This window comes from Dryobates pubescens, chromosome 22 (genome assembly GCF_014839835.1).
Source record: "Dryobates pubescens isolate bDryPub1 chromosome 22, bDryPub1.pri, whole genome shotgun sequence".
NCBI lineage: Eukaryota > Metazoa > Chordata > Aves > Piciformes > Picidae > Dryobates > Dryobates pubescens.
Window position 1 is genome coordinate 13,102,689 of NC_071633.1, and position 27,827 is coordinate 13,130,515.

A 27,827-nucleotide genomic window follows, 5' to 3' on the forward strand; every position below is an offset into this window, starting at 1 on the left:
GAAGAGAAGAAGATAGTGAAACAGTTGCTGTTAGCAGTAGTTCAATTTTTAATCTTTCTGGTAAGCAGTTTTATGTGACTGGATCTCAGCTGAGTCATTTTGTTCTGGATAGCAAGTAATAATTGAGAAGAACACAAATACCTGCATGCAACAAAAATCTTAAGATGGTTCTTCTAGAGATCTACAACTGTACTTACAGTGATTATAGCATACAGAAACCAAAATAAACTGAATCTGTGACACAAGGATAGTTCTGGGACAAACCCCTTGTATGGTGACAAATTAACACAGGCAGACTTCAGTGAAAACCAAACATGAATCTTTGTTTACAGGCACACTGTCATATAATACAAATGAGAACTTGTTCTTTGGACAAGCCTTAATGAGAAAGTAATTTGTAGTTGCTTATACACTTATGAATTCACAAAGCCACAGCAGTGGTCCACAGATAAGGGGAAAAAAAAGTAAACTGGATTAAGCCTACTTGTTTAGGCAGGGCCTATTTAATTTATAGTCTGGTTGATGATAAACCAATTCTACACAGGACCTCTAGGGGACATTATGAAGAAGAAACAAAATGCTTATATTTTAATATGATAGGCATGGCAAAAGCCCAAAGAACACTCCAGCATGCCAGAAATAAAAGCACACATGGTATGCAATGCACAGGCAGGCACATGCTGAAAAAATAACGCAGCCTCACAATGGACAGTCATGTTAACCCAGGTCTGCTATTCACCATGAGGGAACACTGCAGTGGCTACAGCTGCAGAAGATACCCTTGTCTGTACACAGGTGCACTGCCTTCAAAAACCTTTCTGTGTGTGCTGGGACTGACTGTTGATGAGGTAATAGTAGGGCTGGATATACAAGATATGAAAGGAAAAAGAAAAAAAGAAAAAGAAAAGAATAACAGCAACAGTCATTTCCTTGCTTGTCAGTTTTTGCATGGGTATTAAATGCAATTCTGAAGCAGTCTTCAGTTGGTACTAGCTAGCCAAACTCTACTGATTTACAGCTACTAGTACTCTAGCACTCTGCACAGAACAAGAGCCCAAGTTAACTGACTACAAAACTCAAAACTTTCCTCTGCCATTTTACTTGATACAAAGGATACCTTGAAAAGAAAAAAAAACCAAAACAAAAAACCTCACAACCCCCCAGAATCCTCAAACTTCAAACTGAAATTCTGAGTGTGCAATCATGTACAACCAGTTCTGAGAATCAACATTTGGAAAAGTCTGGGAACCACTGCTGTAATGCATGATAGCTACTTATAACTAACAAATTAGCAACCATGTGATGCAGAAGATTATGTAGTCCACAGGAAGTAAATACATGAAGTTGATCTGAAGTAAGCCTTATAAGCCATTGTTACTATCCTTTTAATCCTCAGAAAAAGAAAGTACATGCACTTACAGTTCATCGTTGTATTCTTTTGGAGGTGATGCTGCAATGACTAAGTCAATCCAATCCTGAAAAAGAAGTGCAAAAGCAAAGGTGCTACTAAATACTGCTTCTAGAGATTAGACATTTTAGATTTCAGAGGTGGTTAGTAGGCGGCCATGGAATATTAGAGAATCAAGAAGGCAATCTATTGCTGGAAAACTTACAAAGAGCAGCAGAAAGATGCTCTACAGGAAGAGCATTTCAAGACTGAGCTGTTTGATTTCTATCTGTTAAGGAAAAATCTGCTGGTCATGCAACAAGCTTGTAAAAACAATAATTCTAAGAATCATCCTGTATTGGGTAATTTTAGCAATTATTACAGTTCTTGCTGAGAAAACACTCACTGTAGCTGAATTGCAGTGTTACTGTACATTAAGAAACCAAAGATAAAATAAACTATTACCATAACATTCCAATCAGCTTGCAAGTAATTTTCAACATCAAAGAGAGATTTTACAGATAAACATAATATAAACACTCAGAATGTAATGTGTTTAAATACCATCTTGACAAATGGCTAAATGCCATGAACTTTCACAGTAAATTACATGCATGGTTTTCACAATATACCAGTATATTCAACTCATGTTGGTAGTGGCATACCTGTTACTTTTGAAAGTTTATTTGTATTGATGTAACAATGTCATGAAAGAAAAGAATACCTCAAATGAGCATTATGGGTAGATTGATGAAGTAATGCCAGGTTACTCACCCCACCCATATTCCAAGCTTTTGCTAGGGTTGCCTGTGCTTCTGCCAGCGTGCTGTCAATTAATATCTTGCCATTTACAGCTAGTATTTCATCCCCTTTCACTATGCCTCCTGGTGAAAGAGCAATATGGTATACATAGATGTAAGCAACAAAAATTCTGAGAGTCATTTCTGTTCCTATTTATGCAGTATTGATTATGATGAAAATTGTCTTTACTATATGTGAAGGCCTACACTAAAAATTGAGAGAGACAGTGGGATTTTGGGAGTAAAGCCAGGTACATTACCAAGAAAATTACTATTGAAAGTAACATTAAGAACAAAACTAAGCAGAGTAGTGCAGCCATGGTCAGGTAATTGCTTTGCACATAAAAGTACCAGAATTGTCACTGTTTGGAAATTGGGAAATAATGGAGAACATATCCTGTTTACCTTAACAGAATGCACCAGAGAATCAAGTGTTGGTTTTACATATCTATCTATATATATATATCTATAAATGAGATTAGAAAAAAAGGAGACCTTGTTATGAGAACAGCTGTACAATTTCAGGACATGTTATTGAAAATTCTGCAATGATAAAAATACCACAACAGTGACCATTTCCTCTTAAACATTATTCATAGAGTTTACATAGTTGTTGATTTGAGCAGCACCTTTCAAATCATGAGCCTCTCTCTGAGATGCCCTTAGAGCCAAGGCAGAACTTGTCTGCCTTAAACAATCTAAGTGTGCCGGTCAGTGCTATGTGCAGTTATGAAATGAGCCAGCAACTCTCAGTGTAAGGAGCCATTTTGCAGCAGCATTCAAATTCCCCATTCTTACTCACCATGTTTGTCTGCAGCACCACCTTCATAGATGGCAGACACCACTATCTTTCCAACTGGAGAATCAATTCCTCCTTCAACTGCAAGGTCTAATGATCCCTCCTATTAAAAACATGTTATAGTTCATAAAAGGCTGTTATTTTTTACCATCAGCAGAAGCTTAATCTTTCCTTCTTCCCAGTACATGGGATTGTAGAATAAATGCTTGCATGAACACTTTACATACAGGTAAATCAAATAGTTATCTACCTTTTTAATTCGTAATAGCCGAACATCTTTTCCCACAATCTGTTCTGGAGTAAACTGTGGAAGATATAAACATTAGTCATTTCCATCTTGGAAATACAAAATAATTAGGCTGATCCATGTAGTTTATGGGTGAAAAAGGACCTTCCTTTCCCTTGTCCAAAACAGTCTTAGGGGAAGATCAGAACACCACATGACATTTTCTGTAGAAATCTCCTTTTCAATATGAGTAAAAAGGACAAATACAGAAGTCCCAGCAAACCAAGAACCCCACCCCCTCCCAGGCCTCAAAATTAAGGATGTATATTTTTTTCCAGTGTCTTTTATATTAAACAGTGGGATATATTTGGATTCTCTCCTTACCATTGAATATGGATCAAAATCTTCCAAATATTTCTGGAAGCCCTGAGAATAAAACAGTACTTAATTGTAAAAATATCAGATTCATGCACACCCCGCACATGCAAACTCCATTTTATTGATTAGTGAGTGAACACAGAACTTTGTAAGCTATGAAAGATGACAGTAAAAGAGAAAAGCACAGAAAGGCAGCAAATAGTCCATCCTGACAGTCAGAAGACACTTCAAACAGTTTGAGCCAGTTGTACTACGGAGTAGTTTTGAGGACATTTACCACTCTGTCAGCTCCAATTTCATCCTGGGGGGGGAGGAAACCCAATGATTCATTCATTTATGAAGTACATTAATATTATGAAGAGTTTTACCAAACTGCAAGAGAAATATTTTACAATGACAGTTACCTCAACCAATAGTTTGACTAGCTGAATTTGTAGTGATCTTTGGAATCATAGCTGAAGTAGTTATCTATAGTCCTGGAGCAAGCAACTTATAAGAAAGAATTCCAGTTTCGGCCAAGTCACTAATTCATTATGTAATCTAAAAGAAGTCAGTGAACTCTGTCCCAGGTCACCATCATGAAAAACAGATGTTGGCCTTAAAGAAAGTTTTCCTGGGAAAATAATTTTTAAATGGGGGGGAAAAAAAAACCCAAATCACTAAACCCCATAACAAAAAAAACCTGATACAATGAAGACATCCACTAAACTGTAATAAACCTTGTCAGAAACAGGCATCACAAACTCTCAGAGCCAAGTACCTTCTGTATCCAAACAAGGACTAGCAAACCAAACAGCACCAAGTGGAAAGCACAGTGCTAAGCCTGCTCTGTCACTACTAAACACGTCTCAGCTGAAAGAGTTAAGACTCTTGCAATAATTTTTTTACTTATATTCATATGGCTGAACATAAAAAGAATCTGCACAATTAAATGTACTGCTCACTGAAGTCTCTAGCATCAAGAGACCATAGCAATTGAAGCTTGGCTGAAATGAAAGCAGAATTAAAAGATAAATCATGACCAGATATTACAACTTTCTAAAACCACAACTTTTATATACACAGAACACACTAGCATTCAATGTAATGAACAAGCTCAAAGTTTGATTTATCCCAAACTCAGTTTTCCCTTCTATATATAGACTGAAACTGATCAAAAGAAAAAAAAAAAAAAATCATGATTATCTCTAATGGTTTACTGCTCAAAAGTTCACACTGTGAGCTCACAACTGTGTCCCAACATTTTCATATAACATGGCAATGTATCCAACTTCACTTGTATTAATAAAGGGGTTTTGTACAGAAAGTGACACATTTAAGAGCAGCAGATAAGTTAAGCATGAAGTTATTTTCTTTCAGGGACCATCTATTGAACCACCAGCCACGCAGAGAGGAAGAGATGAAAATGTCAGAGAAAAGCAATAAAAATAGTAATGCAGCAGAACACCCCTACACAATACAGAAAGACTTTATAAATATGTGCTTTCCACCACCAGTTCCTGTAATTTCCTACCAGCAACTATATTATGACAACAGCTCTATTTGTTAAACCAAGAAAATATTTTATTACCAAAAGCTTTGCAGGTGGATACTACAAGAAACAAGGAAAACTTAAAGATATATTTAAAAAATTAAAAAACAGTTAGTGTTAATTGTCTTAAAGACTGCACTGACCATCTAAGTAGTTACCTATGGATCAACCTGAAGGATTTACCATTTCTTCATTCTTCATCTGTCTAGACTATCAGAAGCCACAGACACACACTGGAAGTTTACAAGACTAGCAGCATGCACTAGGGCTGTCTGGCACCCTCTGCTTTAGAAACTGAGCAACAGGATTAGAAAGGAAAAGTTTAATTCTATGGTTAGTCAAAACAAGAAGTACCACACAAAACATGGAAAACGTTATTTTACTTGTTTTTTGTTAGATCTAAATGATGAATTGTAAACCACCATCCTTTTAAACATCTCTTGTGGCTGCAAAAGATAAAAGAATTGCCAAACCAGATATTAACTTTTTGCTGTAAATAAGTATCATCAACTCAAAAGCAATCTCTCTGCAAGTCTTCCTTCACATCCTACCGTGATTTCATTGAGAAAGAATGAGTACTCTTTACTGCACTAACTCAAACAGAAGCAAGAGGTAACAGGTCTACCAAAACAATTTACAGACATGTTTCTCTCAAAGTCCTATCAGAATATTGCTCCCACTGAAACTGTTATCTTCCATGTGGTATGAGGCATTTGGGGAATGAAGATGGTTGACATATGAAACATTTCAGCAGACTTGTGATTTGGAAAGTGTGCATACACGTGTAACATATCATAAGCAATATCCCTATGGAGGTGGATATTATTGCCAATCAAACTGATTGTATAGAGTCAGTAAAAAAACCCCCAAACACCAACAAATATTTTTAATTTTTACCATGTCTGCTTGATCACACATAAGAGTATTAGCAACTTTGTAAACTAGTTTATATTTGCATGCCAGGTATTTATTGCCAAGAGCTAGATTAACTGCAGATTATTATTTCACTTTGTTCATTCTTCCCCTAAGGAATTTCATATTGTTCAGATATGCTGAATTACTGAACACCATCAAATGAAAGCTTCAGTGCCTGCAACTGAAGGAATATGTACAATGGAGATAGCTGCTTTTATTTTTAGCTCATGTACCTGCCTTCTCTTGAGCAATTTACTAAAACTGCTTTAATTTATCATATTAATCCACTTATAATAGAGAAATTTCAAGATGACTATGTCTGTGGGAAAACTAATTATGATGCAGCACTTAGGTTTAGCCAAACTGTAGCTGGGAAAATAAAGGAGAAAGAATACCTAAATTAAAGAAGAAAATGGCAAAAACCTCCATTGCACTTTCATTAAAAACAGCTAGGAATATTGTAGGTATAGGAAAATCTTGTAATTAAATAATTGAAATATAAATGTGACATTTGTCCATCACTTAGCTCATGTTACAATACACTGCCCTGCTCATACAGATGCACAGACACACACCCCTACACCATGTATGCAACAGACATAACTACTTTTAATAGTATAAGTAGTTATGACTCCCAGGAATAAATATTCCTAACTGGTCCTATTTGCAAAGGGAAAACACAAAGTAAGTAACTTTTACTATTTTTTAAAAACACTAATTCAGAATAAAATTTAAAAAAAAATAAATAATAAAACCCATCAGGTAAATAAATAATAATGAAAAACCCACCTACAGACTCAAAGGCTTCACACTGCTCTGGAATTATGCACTCCTGTACCAAAACTGTCACTAAAAGTGACTTTTAGGTCATGGAATAATGCTCTCGCACTCACCATTAGTGATCACTTGAAAATCTACAAGAGTTTGTTAGCAGAAAATGAGGTAAGCATTGATTCTTTGAAGACAAGACAACAACAAATCCCATAGTACTGCAGCATTCAGGGAAGAAAAAAGGACATTAAAAGGCTTACCAGGGCCTCTGATTTGATTGTTGGCCTGACCATATAGTTTGGGTCAGGATGCAGCATGACTGGTTTAGAGACTATTGGTACCCCTGGATGTCGTTGGGTAGGTGGACTTGGAGCAAGTTGCTAGGGGGTTAATTTAAGAAAAACCACAATTCACAATGTAATTTGTGCAAATCCATCATTTCACCAAGATGACTCAAATCAAATAGTTTATGATAATGAATTTTATGGCATGAATTCAGCTAAAGGCTTACAGAATTATTTTAACTAAGACTTACAAAGTCAACATAACAAACTGTAATTTCTCTTGCATCTAAATAGCAGCTTTCCCCCCTAAACTCTGACTTCAAAATAATAGAAAAAATTCATCCCTGCTTTTGGCATTTATCCTATAAAGGCAATTAAATAAATGAGAAACTACAGGAAAAAAAATGCTGAAGTTGAGCATATGAACACTGTGAATCTCAAATGAGGTCTTAACTACCCATGGATAAATAGATCCTTTAAGATGAAATTCACCAAGACTGCAACAATCAGCTTTTCATAAAGAAGTTCACATTAACTTATCCTGGCTTAAGAGCAAGGGTTAATTATGTTAATTACCTACCCTTGACTCTAGAAAATACAGATTCCCAAAGGCATATGAGACCATCCACCATGTATTACCCCAAATGTAGACTTTATTCAATAAATTCCTACTCACATCAAGCACAGTTTTGTCCAAGGAGAGTTCAAAACTGACTTAACCCCAGCAACTCTCAGCACACTTTGGTCAATGTTTCTCATAGGAAATGTGATGTATTCCAGATATCTTCATATAGTACAAGCTGTATCCTCTGAAATTATTTGAATTGCTTCCAGCAAATTGGTTAAAGCTGCTTTTTTTGTTGTTTTTGAGGGGGTGTGTTGTTTTTTGTTTGCCCTTTTTTTTAAAAAAACAGACCTTTGAAAGTCCCTGTGGATCTCTCCCAACTAATGTGTTCCACTCCACAAAATATATCATATTACTAACCTTTTTCATATTAGAAAAATTAGCAGATTCACAGCTATCAACTTGTTGAAGCTGCACTGGAACTGGATTTCTCCTGGATTTGCATGATTTAGAGACAGACTTTTCTAGAGTGCCTCAGAATGGGGAAACTTGACAAGTCCTTTACCATGAGGGTAGTGGAACACTGGAACAGTTTGTGCAGGGAGGTACTTGAGGCCACACCCCTGGAGATACTCAAGGTAAGGTTCAACAGGGCTCTAGGCAACCTGATCTAATTGAGGATGCCCCTGCTTACTATAGAGGGCATTGGACTAGATGGCCTTTGGAGGTCCCTTCCAAACCAGACCATTCTATGAGTCTATGATTCTATGATCCAGCCATCCTGAATGAAAATCAGTGCATAGTTATCAAACAAATGGTGATTGCTTTTCAGAAGACTACTTGCTTCTTTGCACCCACTATGTTTAAAATATAGTTTGGTCCTAGGTCTTTTTGTCTGTGTTCAGAGAAGAACAAAGTATATGCTGTGTGACATACAGACATCTGGAAAACACAAACATCAACTGCATGTTGTTGAAGTGTTGAAACATGAAGTCCTCAGACCAGAACAAAGGATTCACAAACATGAATGCATGGGCTGAATTTTAAATAAATTAGCCATGCAAAGCCAAATCCTTGACATTAGAATTCCATGGAAGTTCATAAAACTACACTCATTAGTAACAGTAAGTGACATACCAGTGGATTGCTTGACACAGAAGATGCTTTGCCAACGTGGGAGGTGTTTCTTACAACCTAAACAGTAACAGACTTAGTACTAGATTCATATAAAGTATATAGCTGACAATACTTTTTGAGAAACAGACCAATTTATACCAGCTATCTTAATACTTAGTTGTCAAAAATATTTGACAAGTTTTCATTCCTTTTGTCCATTTTTTATTTGTTCAAGCTAAATCTGAAATTAAATGATCTCGTGAAAAAAACCCCAAACTTAGCAGTTGATTTAAGATTTACTAGTTTGAATAGTACTACAGAAATACTTATGGGCCAACAACAATTGTCTGGTTTTGGCTTTAGCAGGCACAAACATGAGATTAAATAACACTGCTTCTGCTTATCTATGGTGTTAAAAATAAACCTTGTCCAGCTCATAATTTTCCTTTCAATCCTGAAACCACATCAAGAATACCAAGTTATCTACAAAGCAGGTTTTTATTATTAAGAGCTTACTTGTCTCCTCATGTATATTAACAATATTCAGGGAAAACTGACTTACAATTTTTAATGGCTAGGTTATTTCACTGTTATTACCTGGTGTATTCTGATTTATTAATTTCTTTTCTCCAATATACCTAGCAGTGAAAAACTGCCAGAAATATATTAGAACATATGGGTTTGGAGCCAGGTCCAGTACAACAGTTTCTGTATTATTCCTTTTATCTGAATATTTTCTATTAGCATTAGGAGAATGTATTTCTCCTCTTAACACCGGTATTTTGTACTCTGGTGTCATTTCACATCATTTTTGTTTCACAAATAGCTTGGGACTCTGTGATCTATAAGGAGACTTGACATTTCTGTGTCAGTTGATCTAGCATATTCTCATCACTTCAAAGATAGAAGCTACATAGGTCAAGCGCTATTATAGGTGTACTTAAATTTTTAAGAAGAGACTCATAGATAACATTAGGGCAATTATTCACATAAGCTGCCTGTTTCTCCTGAGAAGTAATTAATTTGTATATCTTTCTCCACCCCACCATGCAAACACAAAGCCATTACTTGCAAGTAAACATGCAAATAAACAGAAAACCCACAATCCAGTCAGTCAATCCATGCAGAAAATTATGTGGAGAATAAAGTGACCCTATTGGATCTTCGGCTGTTTGAAACAAATAAGAATCTTTTGCCACACAAAGGGGTATATGAATATTACTATAATGCTTATCAAAGGGCACTACATTTAAACAGGTGCTATTTCTCTCCTGAGGTAATATCTGGCAGAAGATTCTTTTATTAGAGCTTTTTTTTTTTCCCCTTTTGACTAAGAAAGTGAGAAAGTTATCTCAAAAGAAATGCATGCATCCAAACAAATCATGAGGTCACCTGGGAAGGTGGTGTTACTGCCAAGGCTGGAGCCCTTGGAAGTGGAACATTTGATGTAGGAAGTGGATGAGCTGCTGGTGCTGGAGTAACAATGGGGGGTGGGGGTGGTGCCACACGCTGTTTAGGCTTGTCAACTTCATCTAAATTTATATCATCAAGATCTGTGGTATGAAGCTGCAGGCCACCGGCAAAATGCCTCATTGACGTGGCAGAAGAAGCGGGAGGACGTCCACTCGCCAACTATGTGCAACAACAAAAATCTGCCTTAACAGCTGATCTGTCTGCAACATGTCTGTAGAGATAAATGGTAAACACTAGAACATCACTCAGCCTAACTGCGCCTGCACAGGAAGCTTTTGGCTTGTCCTCCACACAAAACATGTAAACTTTTTCTCTAAAAGCTTTTTCAAAAGCACTCTTTGGGTGCCCAGTTTAAAAAGAAAATTGGAGTGCTGTGACAGCAGCACTGTGGGGCAGGGAGCTGACACAAAAACACCACTGAACTGCATGGTGTCTTCAGGAAGCAAAAATCACAGGACAAATCATAGCTAACACAATTGTTGCCAGTCTTCAGAAGAGCTAGAAATCTCTGCCCCTTGCAAAAGTTATTGTATAAAAGGAAAGTAATTGAAGATGAGCCTTGAAATCCCATGCCATTGAAAAAGGGAAAGGAGTTAAAATCTAGTGTAAACAAAACATTAATACAAGGGGGATAAATAAGCTTAAGCAGCTATCAAAACAAAAAGTTTAGAATGCTATAAAATTCAGATCCTCAGGAGGTTCTGGACTTTCTAATTTCTGTCAAATCAACACCAGATGCACTGTGGGGCTAACAAACTCCAGAGTTTGAACATAACGGGTCGCCTAAAAAAGAAAGGTTGTATGTACAAAGAAGGATTCTGCATGTGCTGTTAGAGCTGATAACATTTCATCAGAAATCAAAATTAAGTACTTCAGAAAACCCACTTGATACTCTTGCATTTTGCTATTTTGTAGACTCAGCTGAGGAAATATTAGACAGATGAGCTGTCCTACAGACATATGCATCTTAGTCTAATGACAACACTTCCCTCAAGTGGTTCTCTCTGTTGGCATTCTTTGGGATCTCCTTACATGCCAGTCACTCCTTGGTACTGGAAAATAGGGGGGTTTATTGGCAGATGTCAAGAGATCTTGACTAGCAGTAGTTCAAGCATGAAGTACGTCAACATTGTTCAGCTGCATTTATCCCTCAAAAGCACGCTGGTTTTGTGATTTACATCAGTTTAACTGCTTAGGTGGTTTTGTAGAATTGTAATAGAATATTTATATTTAATGTAATAGAAGAATTGATTGAGCAAACAAAACAGAGTGCTTGTCTTAAATCAGGGCAGAGCTCTGGAAATGCAACAGTGATTTTAACACGCAATTTCCCCTATTACTTTAAAAAGTAAGTGGAACAAGGCAGAATCCAGGTAGTCAAAAGTAGACAGTGAAAAAAAACCTCAGTATAGTGATTCCACTGTCCTAGAGACCTGCACTGAAAAGCCACAAAGATCTAAGCCTGAAGCCAGGAAGAGCAGAAGACCAGCTGCTTTTTTTCAGGGCTGCTCCACATTGACCCAAAGGAAATTCAGGCGAACATGCTCCCCAAGGGTCCCTTTTGTGGTTGCAATTTTTTGGGGATCTCGGGGGAGTTCAGCAGATTGCAGTGTTCCTCTTGAAAGCAGCTGTGCTCGGAAGAAAGCCAGAGAAGCAGGATGGTGGGAAAACCTCACTCCACATCTAGAACCATTAGACTCTGAGGCACAATCAGTATCTACAACTCCTTTTGTTTGAGGGAACTACTTAAACCAACCCTATTCCACTCAAGGGCTCATCATCAATGATGTTCTTATTTTCAAAGGATACTAAGAAATATGGCTGGGTATTCTAGTCTCACTTTTATTACTGGTAGCATGTCCCACCTAACCCAAAGAGCTCATGAGCTAATAAAGTCGTTAATTTTATGATGATAATATACTTTAAAAGGACAAAATAAAACTAGCTCATTAAAATATTAAAAAACCCCAAACCCTCCATCAAATATAGGAACAACAAATGCTACAGAGATTGTAATTCATCAATTAATGATGTTTTTTCTCCTCCCAGTATGAAGGCTGACAGGGAAAGATCAATACAGATTTTTCTCTGGTAAAACGTTGTTGCTTTTAGAAGAAAACTAGTAAGTTTGAGATTGTGCAATATGTGGAGAAGCCAGAGTATTACCTCAGGAGACTCATTCTCTACAGAGGAAATCTGTTCTAACCGTGTCTGACAAAGTCTTTCCACCCAGTGTTGCACCTTTTCTGATTCTTCCAGGTCTTCTCGTTCTGTCTCAGATACCTTAACCATCATATCAGTGCAGGAGAAAAAGTTATAGGTACCATTACAATACAAATACATTTCAAACCTATGAAATGACATTTAAATTGGTTTTTAAACTAATGATAAATTTTGAGAATTATTTCATATTTTGCTGTCTCTCATAAATTAAGCACTAGAGATGGACAGTCATTAACTGCAGTGGTATCCTCATTTAGGCAAAAATTCGCTATAGAAACCAGCAAATGTGAGAACAGTTTTGCAGTGAAATGGCACTTTTTGAAAACCTCATTATCTTTGATATAATTACACAAATGTCCTGCTAAGGTAATTCCATTAAAGAGTCAGATCATTTTCTTTCAATATAATATTGCATTTGGTAGGAGAACACAACATACCTCTTGCACGAGACGATTTATTTTCAGTTGTTTTTCTTTCTCCAACATTCCTTCTTTCTCTTTGGCAAGTTTTTGCTCAAACTCCATTTCCTTTTTATTCTTCTTCTGTTCACACAGACTGTCACTTTTTGACTTCTTTCGCTCCTTCCCTTTCTGGGAAGTTTTGGTGGGTTTGGTTTGGGCTTTTTTGGTTTTTAGCAAACAGATTTTTACATTGGCTAAAATCACTGCAAACTTCAAGCTCAATACATGAGTACCTGCCTTAAAAATTTATTTACAGTTCTGGCAAGTGTGAGGATGGTCTTTTAAAAGAGAATCTAACGTCCATTTCCCTAGCAATTTGCAGGAAATTCAACTGCATTTAAAGGGCCTGTGCACACTAACTTAAGTTGGACAAGATCAGACAGATCCACTCTCTTGCATTTCTGCAAAATTATAACTCTAGGGCACACTACAAAACTTGGGATATTCAAATAGTTTTGGTTAGACCTTGTTTTGCCATCTCTCTTCTGGCATTTTTATATATGCACAAGACTGCTTTCAGGTGACAGATGCTCATGTATAGGTAGATATGAATATTTTATGCATAAAACACCTTCATGCATATGTCCTAAACCATCATTGCATGCCTTAATACAACTGAAATAAGCAGCTACAAAAGGAAGGCTTAGATTAGTGCAGGAACTGAACTGCTCACAGGAACAAAGACTATCACAAAGACCAAGTAACTCCTGCAAGCACAGGGTAACATTTACCCTGGTGAGCAAACTTATACAGCACAAAGCAACTCTATCATGTTACATGTGGAATGCAACCAAAAGGGAAAAACTGCATGGTCTTTTTGGAGCCTCTGTTCCCGTGGCCTTTGAAATACACCCTGATCCTTATTTCTACTTTAATGACATGACATTTCTGCCTCCCTCTCCCTTTTTAACTGGTAGAGCCTAATTTGTATCAGAAAGCCCATGTTCTCCTTTTATTTATGCAAAAGTAAAAAAAGGAGGGATAGCTGGCCACCTGTCCATTATTGTCACAGAGGCTACACTTTGATTTTTCTTTGTTCGTTATCATTAGTTACTGACTTTTCATGGTGGCTTTGAGAATTCAAAGCATGAACGTGCTTCACCTTAAATAGCATTATTTATCTTCCTTCCACCTGCTACATGTAATATTGATAATAAAGCCTTGGAAAACAGAAAATAGTTTGCACTTTAACAACAATTGTTGTTGTTATGTTATCCTCTAGTAAACCAGAAGCTAACTTTAGTACTGTCTACTAAATGTCAAGTCAAGGTTCTAAGCATCAACATTTGAAAAATGACTGAATTTAAAGACACACTGAGCAGTACACATGCCAAACTGTTCCAGAGTATGAATCCATATCAGATAGTCCCAGCTGCATGCACTGCATTCAGATACAACAGGATGAGTCATCCTTTCCATTCATCTTCCCCATGGATTCAGTTTACTTCCTAATATAGAATTTTTTAGCACAGAGTGAAATTTGGTTTTTAAAACAAACCAAAATTTTAAGAAGTCTAGTAATTACAAAGAAGAGGAAGAAGAAAAAAAGATGAATTAAAATTCTAACACACAGCAAACATTTACATATCAAACTTAGTACCTTACGGATTGTGGGAAACTTTCCTTCATACCGATAAAACCACCCAAAAGCTACAAAAGGTAAAAGAAAAGATGGGTTTTGAAGAAAAGTCATGGGCTGGTTCAGGTGCAGCTCAATCTAACTGTTTAAAATTTATTTGAAGACACAACACCAAAGTTTTGATATTACATGACATGTTCTTAGACAGCTTGATTGTATAAGTACATTGAGTCACTTTACTCTTATTTTACTGACACATATTTTATAGAAAACAAAGCAATGGCAACCAGTAAACTTCATACAGAACCATATAGCCATATTCATTGCTAAGATTACCATGGTCACAGTTCTATTTCACATTAGTTTAAACAAGCCTCTTAAAGCAGTTATACAAACACATCTGAGTTTGTGGCAGAACACAGTGGCATTTGTGAAGGCAAGAAAAGCTCCGTTTCCCAGCATAAAGTATTTCAAGCCAAGTGCATAAATAGGAAAAAACACATTGCTAAATGAAAACATACAAAAGAATTGATTACCATAATTTTACATCAGAAACACTGCTAAACCAGAGATTTCTCAATATATTCCCCCATTCTGCAGGATTGGCAGAGGTTTTTATTTGTATCAAGGTACCTTTAGAAAGCAATGACAGTAAGAGTATCATAACCTTTCAATGTCTACCATAGGACCATACATATCACTCTAGAAAAGCCATTTTTGTGTTACCACTGACTGTCAGGAGGAAGTGAAGAACAGGAAGAATCTGAATCAGGATAGGGAGTTAAGGCTGAGTGGCAAACCTGTTTGTCCTGCTTCATGATCACTTCATCCATGTCATCTGTCTCAAGTTGGTCATGTGCAATTCCCTTTACATCTACTAGAGAAACAAAGGAGGAAAGGATTGAGGAGAGAGAAATGACAGTCTAATTGGAGGTTCCCATGATGCAGAAAAGAGATCAGCAATGTAAAAAGAGCAGTTAGGATCTGCTTGTGGCCAGTTAGTCTGGTCTGCTACGAAGGGAAGGCTGCAAGAGGTAGCTGGCTTTTCCTGTAATGAAAGCACCATCAGTTCTGGGATATCTGGCTTCAAAGCCTCCTACTGTGCTGTCACTGGAGCAAACACTATACAGAGAAGACACTGTGCTAAAGAATCAGAGAACTAAATGGATAAAAGGTGGTTGCAGAATAAACATTGCTCCATCTCAATTCCTCATCAATGAAAAGTTGTGACTTCAACAAAGTCACACCAAAAAAACTCAACATAATCAGGTTAGGAACCAACACAGGCTTCTCAAGTTATGCAACAAGCACTTTCCACTTTTTCCTTTATCCAATACCAATTTAGTACGCTCTCCACATATTATCTTCAGCTTTCAACTTAGTGCTTAACTGCCAGTTAAGCTCCAAGCATCTTAAATTCCTTCAGAATTTGGAAACTCATGGAAAAGCAAGCAGTGTACAAACTCTACCTGCTCAGTCACATAACTACTTCTGAAGCAGACTTTCCACGGATACCAAACCAGTTTTGAGGCTGTGCTGAATACAGCCTTTTTGTGAAAGGGAAGGGAAAAGAGCAATTCACTGAGGAAAGTCGATAGTAGGACTAGAAAAATTCACAAAACCACAGAAAAAACCCCAACAACAAAAAACCAAACCCACAAAAAGGAAAGAAAAGAAAACACACCCCAAAACATAAAAAGGAAAATATATTTCCAAATCTATAAAACCCACATTTGAAAAAGTAGGATTTTTCTTCTATTCCGATAGATGATCTATTGAAATTATTAACAGACCTGCTACTACACACAGCAACTCATGGACAGAAGCCCGAATTCTGCAAGTTCTTAGAAATGTGCCTACCTTTCTCATGATTAGGTCACTAGGAATTGATTTAGAAGTTCTGATTGCATATTTTTAATTAGTACCTGCTTACATGCTTTGCTACCCAAGTTGTTAGCATGCAAGGTCATTTTTGCATCAGCTGAAAACATCATTATGCCACCATCATTACATTTTCAACATAGCCATCCAAAGAGCATGAACTGAAGAAAGTGATATGCAGAAAAATGATGTGGTAAATACTTTAGCCTGAGAAGGAATAAATTAGATGTGAAAGACATGCTGACAAAACCCAGATTTGTCATAAGAGCTGGGAAAATATTTATTTTTTCCTCTTTTTTTTTTTTAGTGTTTCTTTGGTGGTTTGCAATAATTACTTCTGTTACATTTTTTTATGACATTCAATATATGAAGTTGTTTACTGCTCATGGAAGAGGCAAAGGAGCCTCAAGACATTCCCCCCACCCAGACTGCTGAAGTAAGAGGACAGAAGTCCCGCTGAAGAGATGAAGGAAAAGATTATTAGATTTTTCTGAAAGCATTAAATTGATTTACTCCAAGCCAAAAGTACAGATTTCATACCTTTTTTAGTTAGAAGCAAGCAGACAAAAATACTCAAAACCTTAGCCTCTATCCTCCATAATAGAGTGTTTTAGAGTAAGGGAAAAGAAAAAAGGTAATGATAGGAGTAGTACAAAATGTATTCACTCACTCCTAATGAGATTGCAAATCTAGTACTGGTTTTCTACCTTCAAACAATCCACCACCCAAAATCTCACCTCAAATACAAAATTACGTTAAATTATTTGCTGATATGATTAAGTTCTTCACAGAAAGAGTAAGAGTAATTTGCCATTGGAATGTACTGCCCATGGAGGTGGTGAAGTCACTGTCCCTGGAGATGTTCAAAAAAGGATTAGACGTGGCAGTTGAAGCCATGGTTTAGTTAGTCATGAGGTGTCAGGTATTAGGTAATAGGTTGGACTTAATGATCTCTGAGGTCTTTTCCAACCTGGTTGATTCTACAATTCTTCTTGAATGCAGAAAGCCTGAAGCTAATTCAAAATTGGGAACAAAACCAAACACTTGCCTTCTCTTGTTCATACTTTCTACTTGCAAACTGAAAGTCTTTAACAAAACGCCCATAAACCCTGTATTATTACTTGTTATAAGTGATACTTTCTTCACTGAGATGAAAGTGTTGATATGTGCATAACCTAGTATTGCAATATCAGCTTATTCACAGGGACATAAAACCATAACTTCGTATTATACTGAAAACAAAGCAGCATTACTTCTATTTGAGCATATAAGTAGAAATCAGGACAGGCCTATTGATTCAAGAACTGTGAAAACAGTGACAGGCCAAACACTGAACTGTGACAACTCTTCTACTTGCTGCTTTTTGAGTAGATGTAGATTTGCTGAATTAGATACCTGTTAAATAAAAGTTATGGATCTATCATATGCTTCCAGCCTTCTGAAAATAACCAAATAACCAAGTCATAACCAAGTCATAGCTAGCTTGGCTTGGACACGGGCTAGTGGTATATTCCACCAAGCTCAGCAATGTGCCTCAAAATTACTTTTCCTAGGAAGCAGACTGAAATCAACCACTTACATTTGTGTTTGGATCGAGGGGCAGAGTGCACTTCTGCAGTTACAGTTTGTAGAGATTTAGGAGGTTCTTTAGGACCCCAGTCTTCTTCCCACTGCCTTTTAAATTTCTCTTCTTCTGCTGTTATCCTGGAGGAAAAAAAATACATCTAGGAACTCTGAGTATAAAACCTACCATCCTCCTTCCTCTACACCCAGAGGATTGACACTGCAGATACCAAATGTTCTTTGGAACAGACAAGCAATCTGGATTTGGAGAACAGAATAATTCTTCACCTGAGCTGCTTTTATAGCAGCTTTCCATGGCTGATGAAGGATTTTCTACAGCAGACTACAATAAAGAGCAAGATGTTATCTATTCCTCAGGAGTTAGAAAATGTGTAAGAATTCTTCCACATGCTGCAGCAGTGCCCACAGCAGGACTGTCAGAAGATTTTTCTCTAGTGACAACTGAAGAATATGTTCCTTTTTGCACCTCACAGACTCATAAATCCCTGCATTTTTTTCTATCAGAAAATTTTAGCTACTATAGGTACATGAAAATGGGACTTACATGCATGAATATGAATGAAAAACCATTTATGATGTCAAGGTGCAAAGATGAATACTTCAGGCTTAATCCTAGCTCTAAAGGGCTACATCAAAACAGATATTGTGCAATTTCACACTATCTGCCAAGCAATTTTCCAACATCATTTGGAAGGGAAATTAATTGCTGTGATAACAATCATGTTATTATATTGGTTAATTTTAAAGTTACAAATGTAAAACAATGTTTAAGTTACATTTACAGTACTGACTTCATTATGATTCAATCTTTGAATGTGTCAAGTTCCTAGAATCACAGATTTTTAAAAACCATAATAAACTGTGATAACAAAATCCATCAGATTTCCTGAATAAAATTTGTTATAGAATTTCCTACTTTAATTCATTCTCTCCCAAGAAAATCAAAAGCCTACTGAAAATTTATGGCTGAAATTTCTACTTATGACAATTAGCATCACATAGTCTTTATTTTAGTCTAAATCTACATAGCTTCTGTTTTCAGAACTGATAGACTGAAAAGGCACCAAATTTCCAAACTCTGTACATTCTCACAACAAACTACCTGTGTTTTGCCTTTTTTCTTTTCTTTTTATTTAATATAAGCTACACAAGATACAAAATATAAGCTACAAAAATACTACACAGTAATACATGCCAAATGTTTTCAATCAGATTTAATAAACAGGGATCCTTTTTTGAGCTGCAATAATGCCTGTGTAAGGTTTTTACTTACTGCTCTATTTCCCTGCGATATCTCTCTTCTTCCTCTGCAGCCTTCTGGGAAATCTCCAGTTTTCTTCTATAATAAAGAGGAATTAGGACACCATGTTAAAAATAGTATTTTCTAAGTAAGAACTTGCACAAAGCGTGTCAGCATATAGTTGGTAAGAGATACAGACAGTAAATACGTATGCTTTGAGGAAAAATATTCCTTTTAAGTCATCTTTAAGAATACTGAGGGTTCAATATACTTTCACAGGAACCCTGAGGACATTTAGGGACCATCTGGACAGCCAGGGCATACCATCTATTTAACTTTGTAAGTCACTATCTCCTTCTGAGACAGTTCCATAGTGTTATTTTAAGACCATAAGATTTGTAACTGTCCTGCTAAAAATAAAGGATGAGGGAATGGTATCAGGAAAATAATTAATATCACACTGAATCACAGGTGTATTACAGGGAATAAAGTGACCCTTCTACTCAAGCCACACTGAATGATATGAGCTTTAAAAACCTGGAGCATCCAGAGTACCACAGGAGAAGGATTTATGAACAGAGGTTCTGCAACAACAAAATTAAGTTAATCTAAGCTGGGAAAGACATTGCTCCTATCTTCCATGCCCTTTTTGAATGCAAGCAAATATTTTCACTGTCCTATACAGTCCTTACAATCTCTCTTTCTCTTGCTGCTCCTTGATGATTTTGTTAGTTTCCAGTGCAAGTCGCTTCTGATGCATTAGCTCCTGGCGTTCTTGCTCACGGAGATGTGCTTCTCTCTGCCTTTCTTCTTCAGTCATGAACAGCTCCTTTCCCTGTAATCAGAACCGCCACCCAAATCAGTTGTGGAAAAGTCTCATGAATGAAGCTCTAATCAGAAGCAATCAAAACCTAGCTATATACTAGCACACCTGCCATTTCCTCACATCACTCTGAGAATGTTCTCTGAAAGACCCTGAAAGATCTGACTACTTCATTCCAAAGTGCTACTTCAGTTTCAGCCTTAATGTTATGATGTGCTCAACATCTCATAGGAGCCAGGCAACTATTCAACTGAGCAGCAACAGTGGTTTGAGAGAATTTAGTGGTATAGACATTACAAAGAAATGCAGATTTACTTCTTATCTATTTATTTTCACCATTTATTTGCCCACATAATTTTCACAAATGTTCTGCTTTTATAAATATAGTACTTACAGCACCTGCTACCACAGAGATAGTCAATGTACGACTACTTTTGAGCACTCTGACAGCCTGCAAATTGAAACGACACAAAAGTCAGTATTTATAGGATAAAAGATGCTGGTTCTCAAGGGTGGACTTTACACAACTACCTGAATCAAACAGGGTGGTAGGTATTCAGATCTCAAAAATCTCATTTTCCTTATACAAACTCCTTGGTTAAGTAACCCAGTATCAAAACACATTTTTTTTGCAGCAAGAAAAATCAGACAGATGCTTAATGAGCTGACAATTATGAATCTGGGGAACTAGAAAGATGTAATCTTACCTCTTTATGATCCACATTAGAAAAGTCCACTCCATTTACCTCAACAATCTGATCTCCAACCTAAAGAAGTTAATCCAAATTTTAGTACAGATGCTAAATTAGCACATGTATTAATATGACCTCTAACACTCCTAATACACTAAGCATTGGTACTGGCAGAGTATACTGAGCTCAATGCACTCTTGGTCTGATCCAGGAGGGCATCTCGTGTTTTAAATTACAAATGAAGAGAGTTTCCTAAATGCAAGGTACTCCTTTCCCCTGCAAACCCCCACTCGGCTAGTGACTTCACAGTGATCCATACTCCTTGAAGCAGTAAATACCAAACAAAACTTCCAGAAGGAAGTACCTACCTTGGAAGGTGACATGCTTACCTCCAAGCCCACCTCTGCTGAAAGAGAGCCTGGCTTAACATTGCTGATAAAAATGCCTGGTTTTTGAGTTGGACCACTGGAAATACTGGTGTAATATAAAAAAAGGAAGTTTTATAGGATAGTATTTATAGACTAATACAGTGTAATTCAGTGAGAATTCTTATTTGCTTTGTCATAATCTGTTTCAAATCAAAGACTTATTTTTTTGGTATTAACCTACTCTGAAAAAACCATAGAAACTTGCCAGTATGCACCCAATGGTTTGTCATCTTGCTCTTCTACCCTTTATACCACAAAACTGTGATTTAAGAAAAACATCCTTTGACATTGAAACTAACATAGTATACCCATAGATCTGTACTGCTAAGTGTGGTAGGTTGAAGTTTCCCCCCCAGCAAGTAGATTTTAAAAGCATAGCCTAAAACCACCACAATAAGTGACTGGGACACTAATGACATCTGAAAATAAGCACATTACACAATAAAGAATACTCATTGCTTGCACATTTGCTCACTGAACTGCAGTATACTATATGTATAATATGATGTTATTTCTCAGGATTATTAATTAGAAGGAAGCAGGATGTTTTAATTAGGGGCCAACATCCAGACTGAAAATTTCAAGCTGCAGCCTAAGCTGGGCCCAAACACAGCAATTATTTTTGTAGCTAATATATCCAGCAGAGGATATACCACCAGTCCAGATTTGTAGATAATTGGAAAAAACCCGCACATATCTAAATCTTCCAATTAATATAAAAACTTATGCTTTAGAAAACATTCTGTGACATTCAATCTCAGTAACATCAGCCACATATTGCTAATTATGTAAGAAATTCTATAATATCCCTTCGCCTCCAAAACCTCCATCAACAAGCTGCCAGGGTAAGAGTCTGTTCCAGTTTGCCTTCCTGATGCAGTGTGGATCTCCATTTTCCTGATATCAGTGTAGGAGGGGAATAACAGCCTTGGATGCCTCACTTAACAAAATGGCGATATTAAGTAAGAAACATGTACTCACCTGCATCCCATGCCTTTTGTACCAATCAAGCTAATGAAGACTTTCTTCTCTTTATTGTCTCTCCCTCCAGAAGAAGCAAGACCAGCAACACTGCCCTTTCCTTCCTGTAGGGGGATTAAAAAACACTGCAGATGTTATTTGTGTTGACCTTGTATCAAGATTACTCTGAAACTTCATGGAGTCAGGAATCAAAATCTGCCAACATCAAGATAAGATTCCTGATCCTGAAGAACAGTCATTTTAGTGGAGCTGCATGGCTGAGGTTAAAGATTGAACTTCTCTTTTGGGTTGAAGAAGATTGTTTCAATAGTCAAACTCTGCCTTCAGGAAAGGGTGAAAGAAAATTAGAGGAAAGTGATAGGATACAATAATCATTTAGATATTTCTTGACAAAAGAGTAGGAAAATACATGACTATTCAACTGAGTTTTTCCTCCTGAAAGCAAAAGAACAGTAATTGTGTTCTCTCCTTTCACTGCTGCAACCCACAGAAATCCCTTGTACTGATAATCTCTCATTCCTCCACTAATATAGGCCAAATAATCTGTTAAAGGTTTGTACAGTAGAACTATAGCCTGGTAAGTTAATAAGCGCCAGCAAAATAAAGTAGGAGTTAATGAGGAAAAGATATTTAATTTGTATCCTGCCCTTTCCTTATCTAATGAGTCTAGAATAATTTCATACCACAAAGGCTATTTCTCCCAGAAACCCTGTACAAAATACTGCATCATAGAAACACATACAATAACTTTTGAGATAAGGTCAAAAGAGAAAGTGCTTCAGAACTAATGCAGATTTTCCAGAAGACATGTTAATAAGATATTTATCTCTTACCCCAGAGTCTGATACAAACTGATCCACGTACTGCCATTTAAGGGGTTCATCTGCTGAACTGGAAGGAAAAAGTAATTAAAAATAATGGGGACAAAATCAATATGAATATATTGAAGAAGCTGCTTTGGAATGTGGTCTCCTTGTATCCACAAGTTCCTTTGAATACTGTTCACAACAACTGGTTTATTTTCTAGTAGTTTGAACAGAACATCGGACAAGCATGCCATTCTTTAGGCTAGTAAAGGTGGTCAAACACAACACTGAGAAAAGTGGTCCTCAGCAAGTGAAACAATTTTAAGAAACTCTGAGAAAGACTATGAAAATAACCAGGACAACTTGAACAGATTACATGAATGTCTATGCAGAGAGGCACCTCCCATCATTAACATTTGAGAAATGTCGCACTTGAAAGTTTACTTTTTAAATGAAAACTGGAAGAGGACAATGATTTGAATTTTTTTCTAAGCTTTGAAGCAATCCTCAAGTCTTATGTAGACAGAGAAGCAGTGGGGCTTTCTGTTAAGCTACATGTATTGATAATGACATTTCCAGCTAATACACACAAATGAGGAAATGAAACCTGGTTTGTTTTAAGGAGGCAAGTGGCATAAAAAGTCAAAATCATCAAAAAAGACACCTGTCTATCCAGCTATGGAGATGCTCATTCACACATTTTCAAATAGAGAGATGAACAGACAGGTTCTTTGGATATTGAAGAGGCTTTGTGAAGATGAATTTTCAAATTAATTACCATTACCTTTTGACAGGTATCATGCCAATGTCTGAAAAAGAAAAATACTTTTGTTAAATAACACTTTCTACAGATCACCAGCAATCTTTGGTGACATAGATAATTTTCTTGTTACTTACGTTTGACTTTTATGGACACTATTTTCTTTGTGCGAATGAGGTTTATGACTTCCTCGTGTGTGCATGATGAAATGGAATATCCATTTATACGAACTATCTCATCTCCAACCTCAAGATGAAAGAGAGAATTGAGTTCTGAATTAACATTAAAAAGTTTGGTGATAAAATGACAGTAGATCATTAGAAAGCTTTTATTTGAAAAGGCTTCCTTTCCTTTAACATAAACCCAGATTTGATATGACTAGGAATTTCCAAATTTCTATGACCAACAAACTATCAAACACAGCCTCTTACACCTCTGTACTTCGATCTTTGCAACAACAAAAAGCTATATACTTTGGCTTTACTTCTCTCTAGCAGCGTTCCTTAGGAGCTACTGTGGATAATTATGTAAAATGCAGCAAAATGTCACCGTGAGAATTGTCAGGACTCTTCACAATAAAATCAGTAGAACATGATTTTGTCTTAATAAAACTTTGTGGCTTCCTTGCAAATATGTCTGTTTTCACAGCAGTATTAACCCCAGTTAATGATTGCCTAACGCATTCCACTTAAGTTTCAAGCTGCCAAATTTCAGTGTATCCACTGTTTTCTCCATCACTGATGGCAGTATGTGCCTGGAAAAATGTAAAGAAGTCACAGACTAGCTCACTGCAGACCAACTTCTTTGTACCTTACTGAGAGTTTTAGGTAATAGATGGAGCACTGCACAACTGAACTCCAAAAGCCTAAACTTGCATCACTGCATTTAGGTGAAAGAAGGGAGGGGAACTGAAAGCATTAATTCCTCAATATGGTCTGTGTCCTAAAAACTGTCACATGAATACACACTGTGACTGGTCTATGCTTGGGCAACAGGACATTGGCCATGCCATCACTTTCTGCCTTTTTTTCCATATGTACTAAGCATTAGTGAATCTTCCTACTGTGACCTGTTCAGCTAAAAAAACAAACAAACCCAAGGAACAACGGAGCAAGAAATGACCTGCTGATTTTCCTCACTTCTTTCACAAACTTTGCGGTAGGACACAAACATTAACACATCCATAGTACCAGCATAACTCTCGTAGTGCAGTTTCCTCTCCACTGAACTTAAAAGATTTTTACTTGACACAACACAGCATCAGAAGACTATAAAAGAAAACGCAGCATATGACTGTTCTGCAGGCGAGAACAAATTGCAGAGACAGGTCACTGTGGTTCCCAGCTCCTCATCCGTCGGTCCCGTCCCCAACCAGTGGGACTGCTGCTCCACCTGCTGGCCATCCAAAAATTCACCCAGGGCTATGGCCTGCCTGGGATATGCAGTTCTCCTAAGACCGTGACTGTTTTCATTTAAACTAGTCAGATTTTTAATATCATCTTTCATAGAAGCAGAAATAGGTCGGCAAGGAAGGCTTTTCAACATACACTCTGATGTGGAATCAGAGGAGGAAAGGCACACAGGATCTATAGTTTAGTGTTGCACCCTGATAGCCCTTGCTATGAAAGAACACTCATCCTACCAACTTGCTCTAAATATTCAAAGCATTCATCTTGCTCCAAACATTCAAAATCCACCCAACCATTCCATAGGCCTGGCAGCCATACAGTCCAGCAAAACCACTGTACATGCATTTTTAGGACTGCGATTAGCACTGGCAACGTAACTGTACTGCCAAGAAGTTAAATGCTTCAGAGCTTAGTCAGACTTGTGGCCTATGCCTAAAGACTCCATATCCTCTACAAAACACTACTGAAAAAAACAAAGACTTTCAGTTTATTTAGGATTCTGATGGTTGTTTTGGAAATGGTAGGAAAGTGAGTAACCTCTGCTTTTCAAAGGAATGTTGAGTTCCTCACAACAGTAAAATGCTCAAAAAGCATTTCTGCTGCATTTCCACCTCTGTATTACTCTCTTGCAAAAACACCAGAAATTTGCACATGATTATTTAATCTCATTATGTAATGTTATATATATATATAATTTGATCTACTTAGCCCTTTCTGTTTATCTGTTGGGTTCTTCTGTTTTAGTTCAGTTCAAGATCTCTCTTCTGCATCACGCAGGCTGTAACAGACCATGGAGCCTGAATTTGCACAAACCCACCACAAACCCACTGTTAATAACTGCAAAGAAGCAACCTAGTTTCAGGGCTGTAAACAGCAATGATGTTTGTGAGTCTCCACACAGCTCCTTTATCAGCAAGCTAGTGTTGTTCTGAGAATGTCATCATTCACAAAGCAAGTCCTACCTGTTAGTACTACGCCATTTCTCTAAGAGGAACATATTAAAAAAATTATAAATACAGCCAAGAGCATATTTTATTTTTTCCTTCTGTATGGGATCAAGTTTTTCTCATAGAGATATTTTAATACTCCTCTTTGCATGAAACAAAAAAGTCAGGCTGGCAGTTTTCACTCACTCTAATGTCCATATACTCAGTTAATAGTTGGTTTAATATATTTTGTTACTTTTGTACTGGTATCACTGTATACCAACCTTCTGAATCAGAAGCAGTAGAGATAAAAGTCAACAGGATGGAACAGAGTAGAGCAGTAACAATTATTCTGTTATTATATATCAGTATCCCCTTTTCCTATTAAACAGGGAGATGACAGACTTTCAAAACAAAAAGCTGCAAACCTAACTTTTCCCAAGGAAAATGCCCATTATTGTAAATCTTAATGTAAGAAATACAATATTTAGAGCTTCCAGGAGATTGAAGGGTCCTTACATAATAACATCACTGTTTCAAAGTTCTCATTTTGTATACTTTGTACACTTTCATCACTCACACCAATCTCTATCTCTTTGTATTCAGCAGAATCCCAAAAGACATAAGTATCAGAAATCACAGGAAAAAAAAATAATGAAGCACATGTCTTCATGAAAGGACAAAACACTTGCCTTTTAGAGAAACTGTAGTTAAAAAAAGGGCCAAAACTACAAATGCCTCAGTAGGCCTTCATGATTATTCAGTCATTTTAATGTAGCTTGGAAACTACTTCAAGGAGAAATAATGTAAAATTAATTGGAATTTATTAAAAAAGCAGGACGATGTAAAATTGGTGGTATAATAGAAGGTCATAATACCTTCCTCAGACAGCATTTTTGGGATAGAAAATGTTAAATAAAGCAGGTGGGTGAAATTTCAGAAGCAGTTGGCTCTACTTCGAGACAGCAATTTAGAACAATGGGCTGCCTGTCAGCTCTTGTTATTCGGTGGGGTTCAGAAGGCCCTAGTGCTACCTATTATGAAGGCAATTTAGGCTGAGTTTTAGCACTACATACCAGAAAAATGGAAGTCAGACAGGTAAATGAGCTGCAAAGCACCATCTGTTGATATTAATATATATATAACCTAACCTTAACAAATGCATAGTCAGTCTGAAGTGCATTTCCCCCTTACTGTCCCTGCTTTGTCTGCCAAACTCCCACCACCTTCAGAGGTGCAGTAAAACTTGTACAAGCCAGCCCAAAAATCCTTTACAAGCCTGTTTATTGCCATCATGCAGTATGATGGGCTCAGTCACAGAAAGTCAGTAGTTGTCTTGCATATGGAGAAATAACTAAACCTGACATCCTTAGAGTAGCACAACTAAGCATAACACCTCCACATTTTTTTTTTTTTCACAAGTGACAAAGAGCACCTTAGCAAAAAGCTGTTTCTAAATACAGAAGAACAACTCTTACTGTCCTCTTCCCTAATGTGGTAGCAAAAGCCTTTTTGCATCACAACACCTATGAATATATTTTTCTTACCTGAAGTCCAACATTGTCTGCCTGGCCTCCTTTAACTAACTGGGAGATAAAAAGGCCACAGCCGAATTCCACTCCACCTCTCACACTTATTCCAAGTCCTTCAGGATGCAAACGATCCAATCTCACCTCTTTCAGCTTTCTGTGAAAGTAAAAGATACTTGGCTGTTCAGCTGCATAACAATTTGTGGCAATAATAATTCACGTTAAAGTTACAGCAAAATTTTCTCTTGTAACATTTAGGC

The 27,827-nt window shown here is 37.0% G+C and overlaps 1 protein-coding gene across 1 annotated transcript in view; it reads right to left on the reverse strand.

The window, feature by feature from the left end:
• Positions 1-735: 735 nt before the first annotated feature.
• USH1C (USH1 protein network component harmonin) overlaps positions 736-27,827 on the reverse strand; it is a 33,265-nt gene continuing 6,173 nt past the window's right edge. The window contains exons 4-27 of the mRNA XM_054171829.1: positions 27,586-27,724; positions 23,841-23,949; positions 23,728-23,752; positions 22,971-23,028; positions 22,138-22,241; positions 21,118-21,202; positions 20,744-20,803; positions 20,431-20,487; positions 19,906-20,048; positions 19,247-19,312; positions 17,969-18,093; positions 14,530-14,579; positions 12,906-13,058; positions 12,412-12,528; positions 10,165-10,404; positions 8,794-8,850; positions 7,068-7,187; positions 5,505-5,567; positions 3,597-3,638; positions 3,237-3,290; positions 2,990-3,089; positions 2,162-2,271; positions 1,420-1,475; positions 736-860 (exon numbers count right to left, since the gene is read on the reverse strand). Of these exons, the coding sequence (XP_054027804.1) occupies positions 761-860; positions 1,420-1,475; positions 2,162-2,271; positions 2,990-3,089; positions 3,237-3,290; positions 3,597-3,638; positions 5,505-5,567; positions 7,068-7,187; positions 8,794-8,850; positions 10,165-10,404; positions 12,412-12,528; positions 12,906-13,058; positions 14,530-14,579; positions 17,969-18,093; positions 19,247-19,312; positions 19,906-20,048; positions 20,431-20,487; positions 20,744-20,803; positions 21,118-21,202; positions 22,138-22,241; positions 22,971-23,028; positions 23,728-23,752; positions 23,841-23,949; positions 27,586-27,724 (2,233 nt within the window). The 3' untranslated portion in view covers positions 736-760. The remainder of the gene's footprint in view (positions 861-1,419; positions 1,476-2,161; positions 2,272-2,989; positions 3,090-3,236; positions 3,291-3,596; positions 3,639-5,504; positions 5,568-7,067; positions 7,188-8,793; positions 8,851-10,164; positions 10,405-12,411; positions 12,529-12,905; positions 13,059-14,529; positions 14,580-17,968; positions 18,094-19,246; positions 19,313-19,905; positions 20,049-20,430; positions 20,488-20,743; positions 20,804-21,117; positions 21,203-22,137; positions 22,242-22,970; positions 23,029-23,727; positions 23,753-23,840; positions 23,950-27,585; positions 27,725-27,827) is intronic.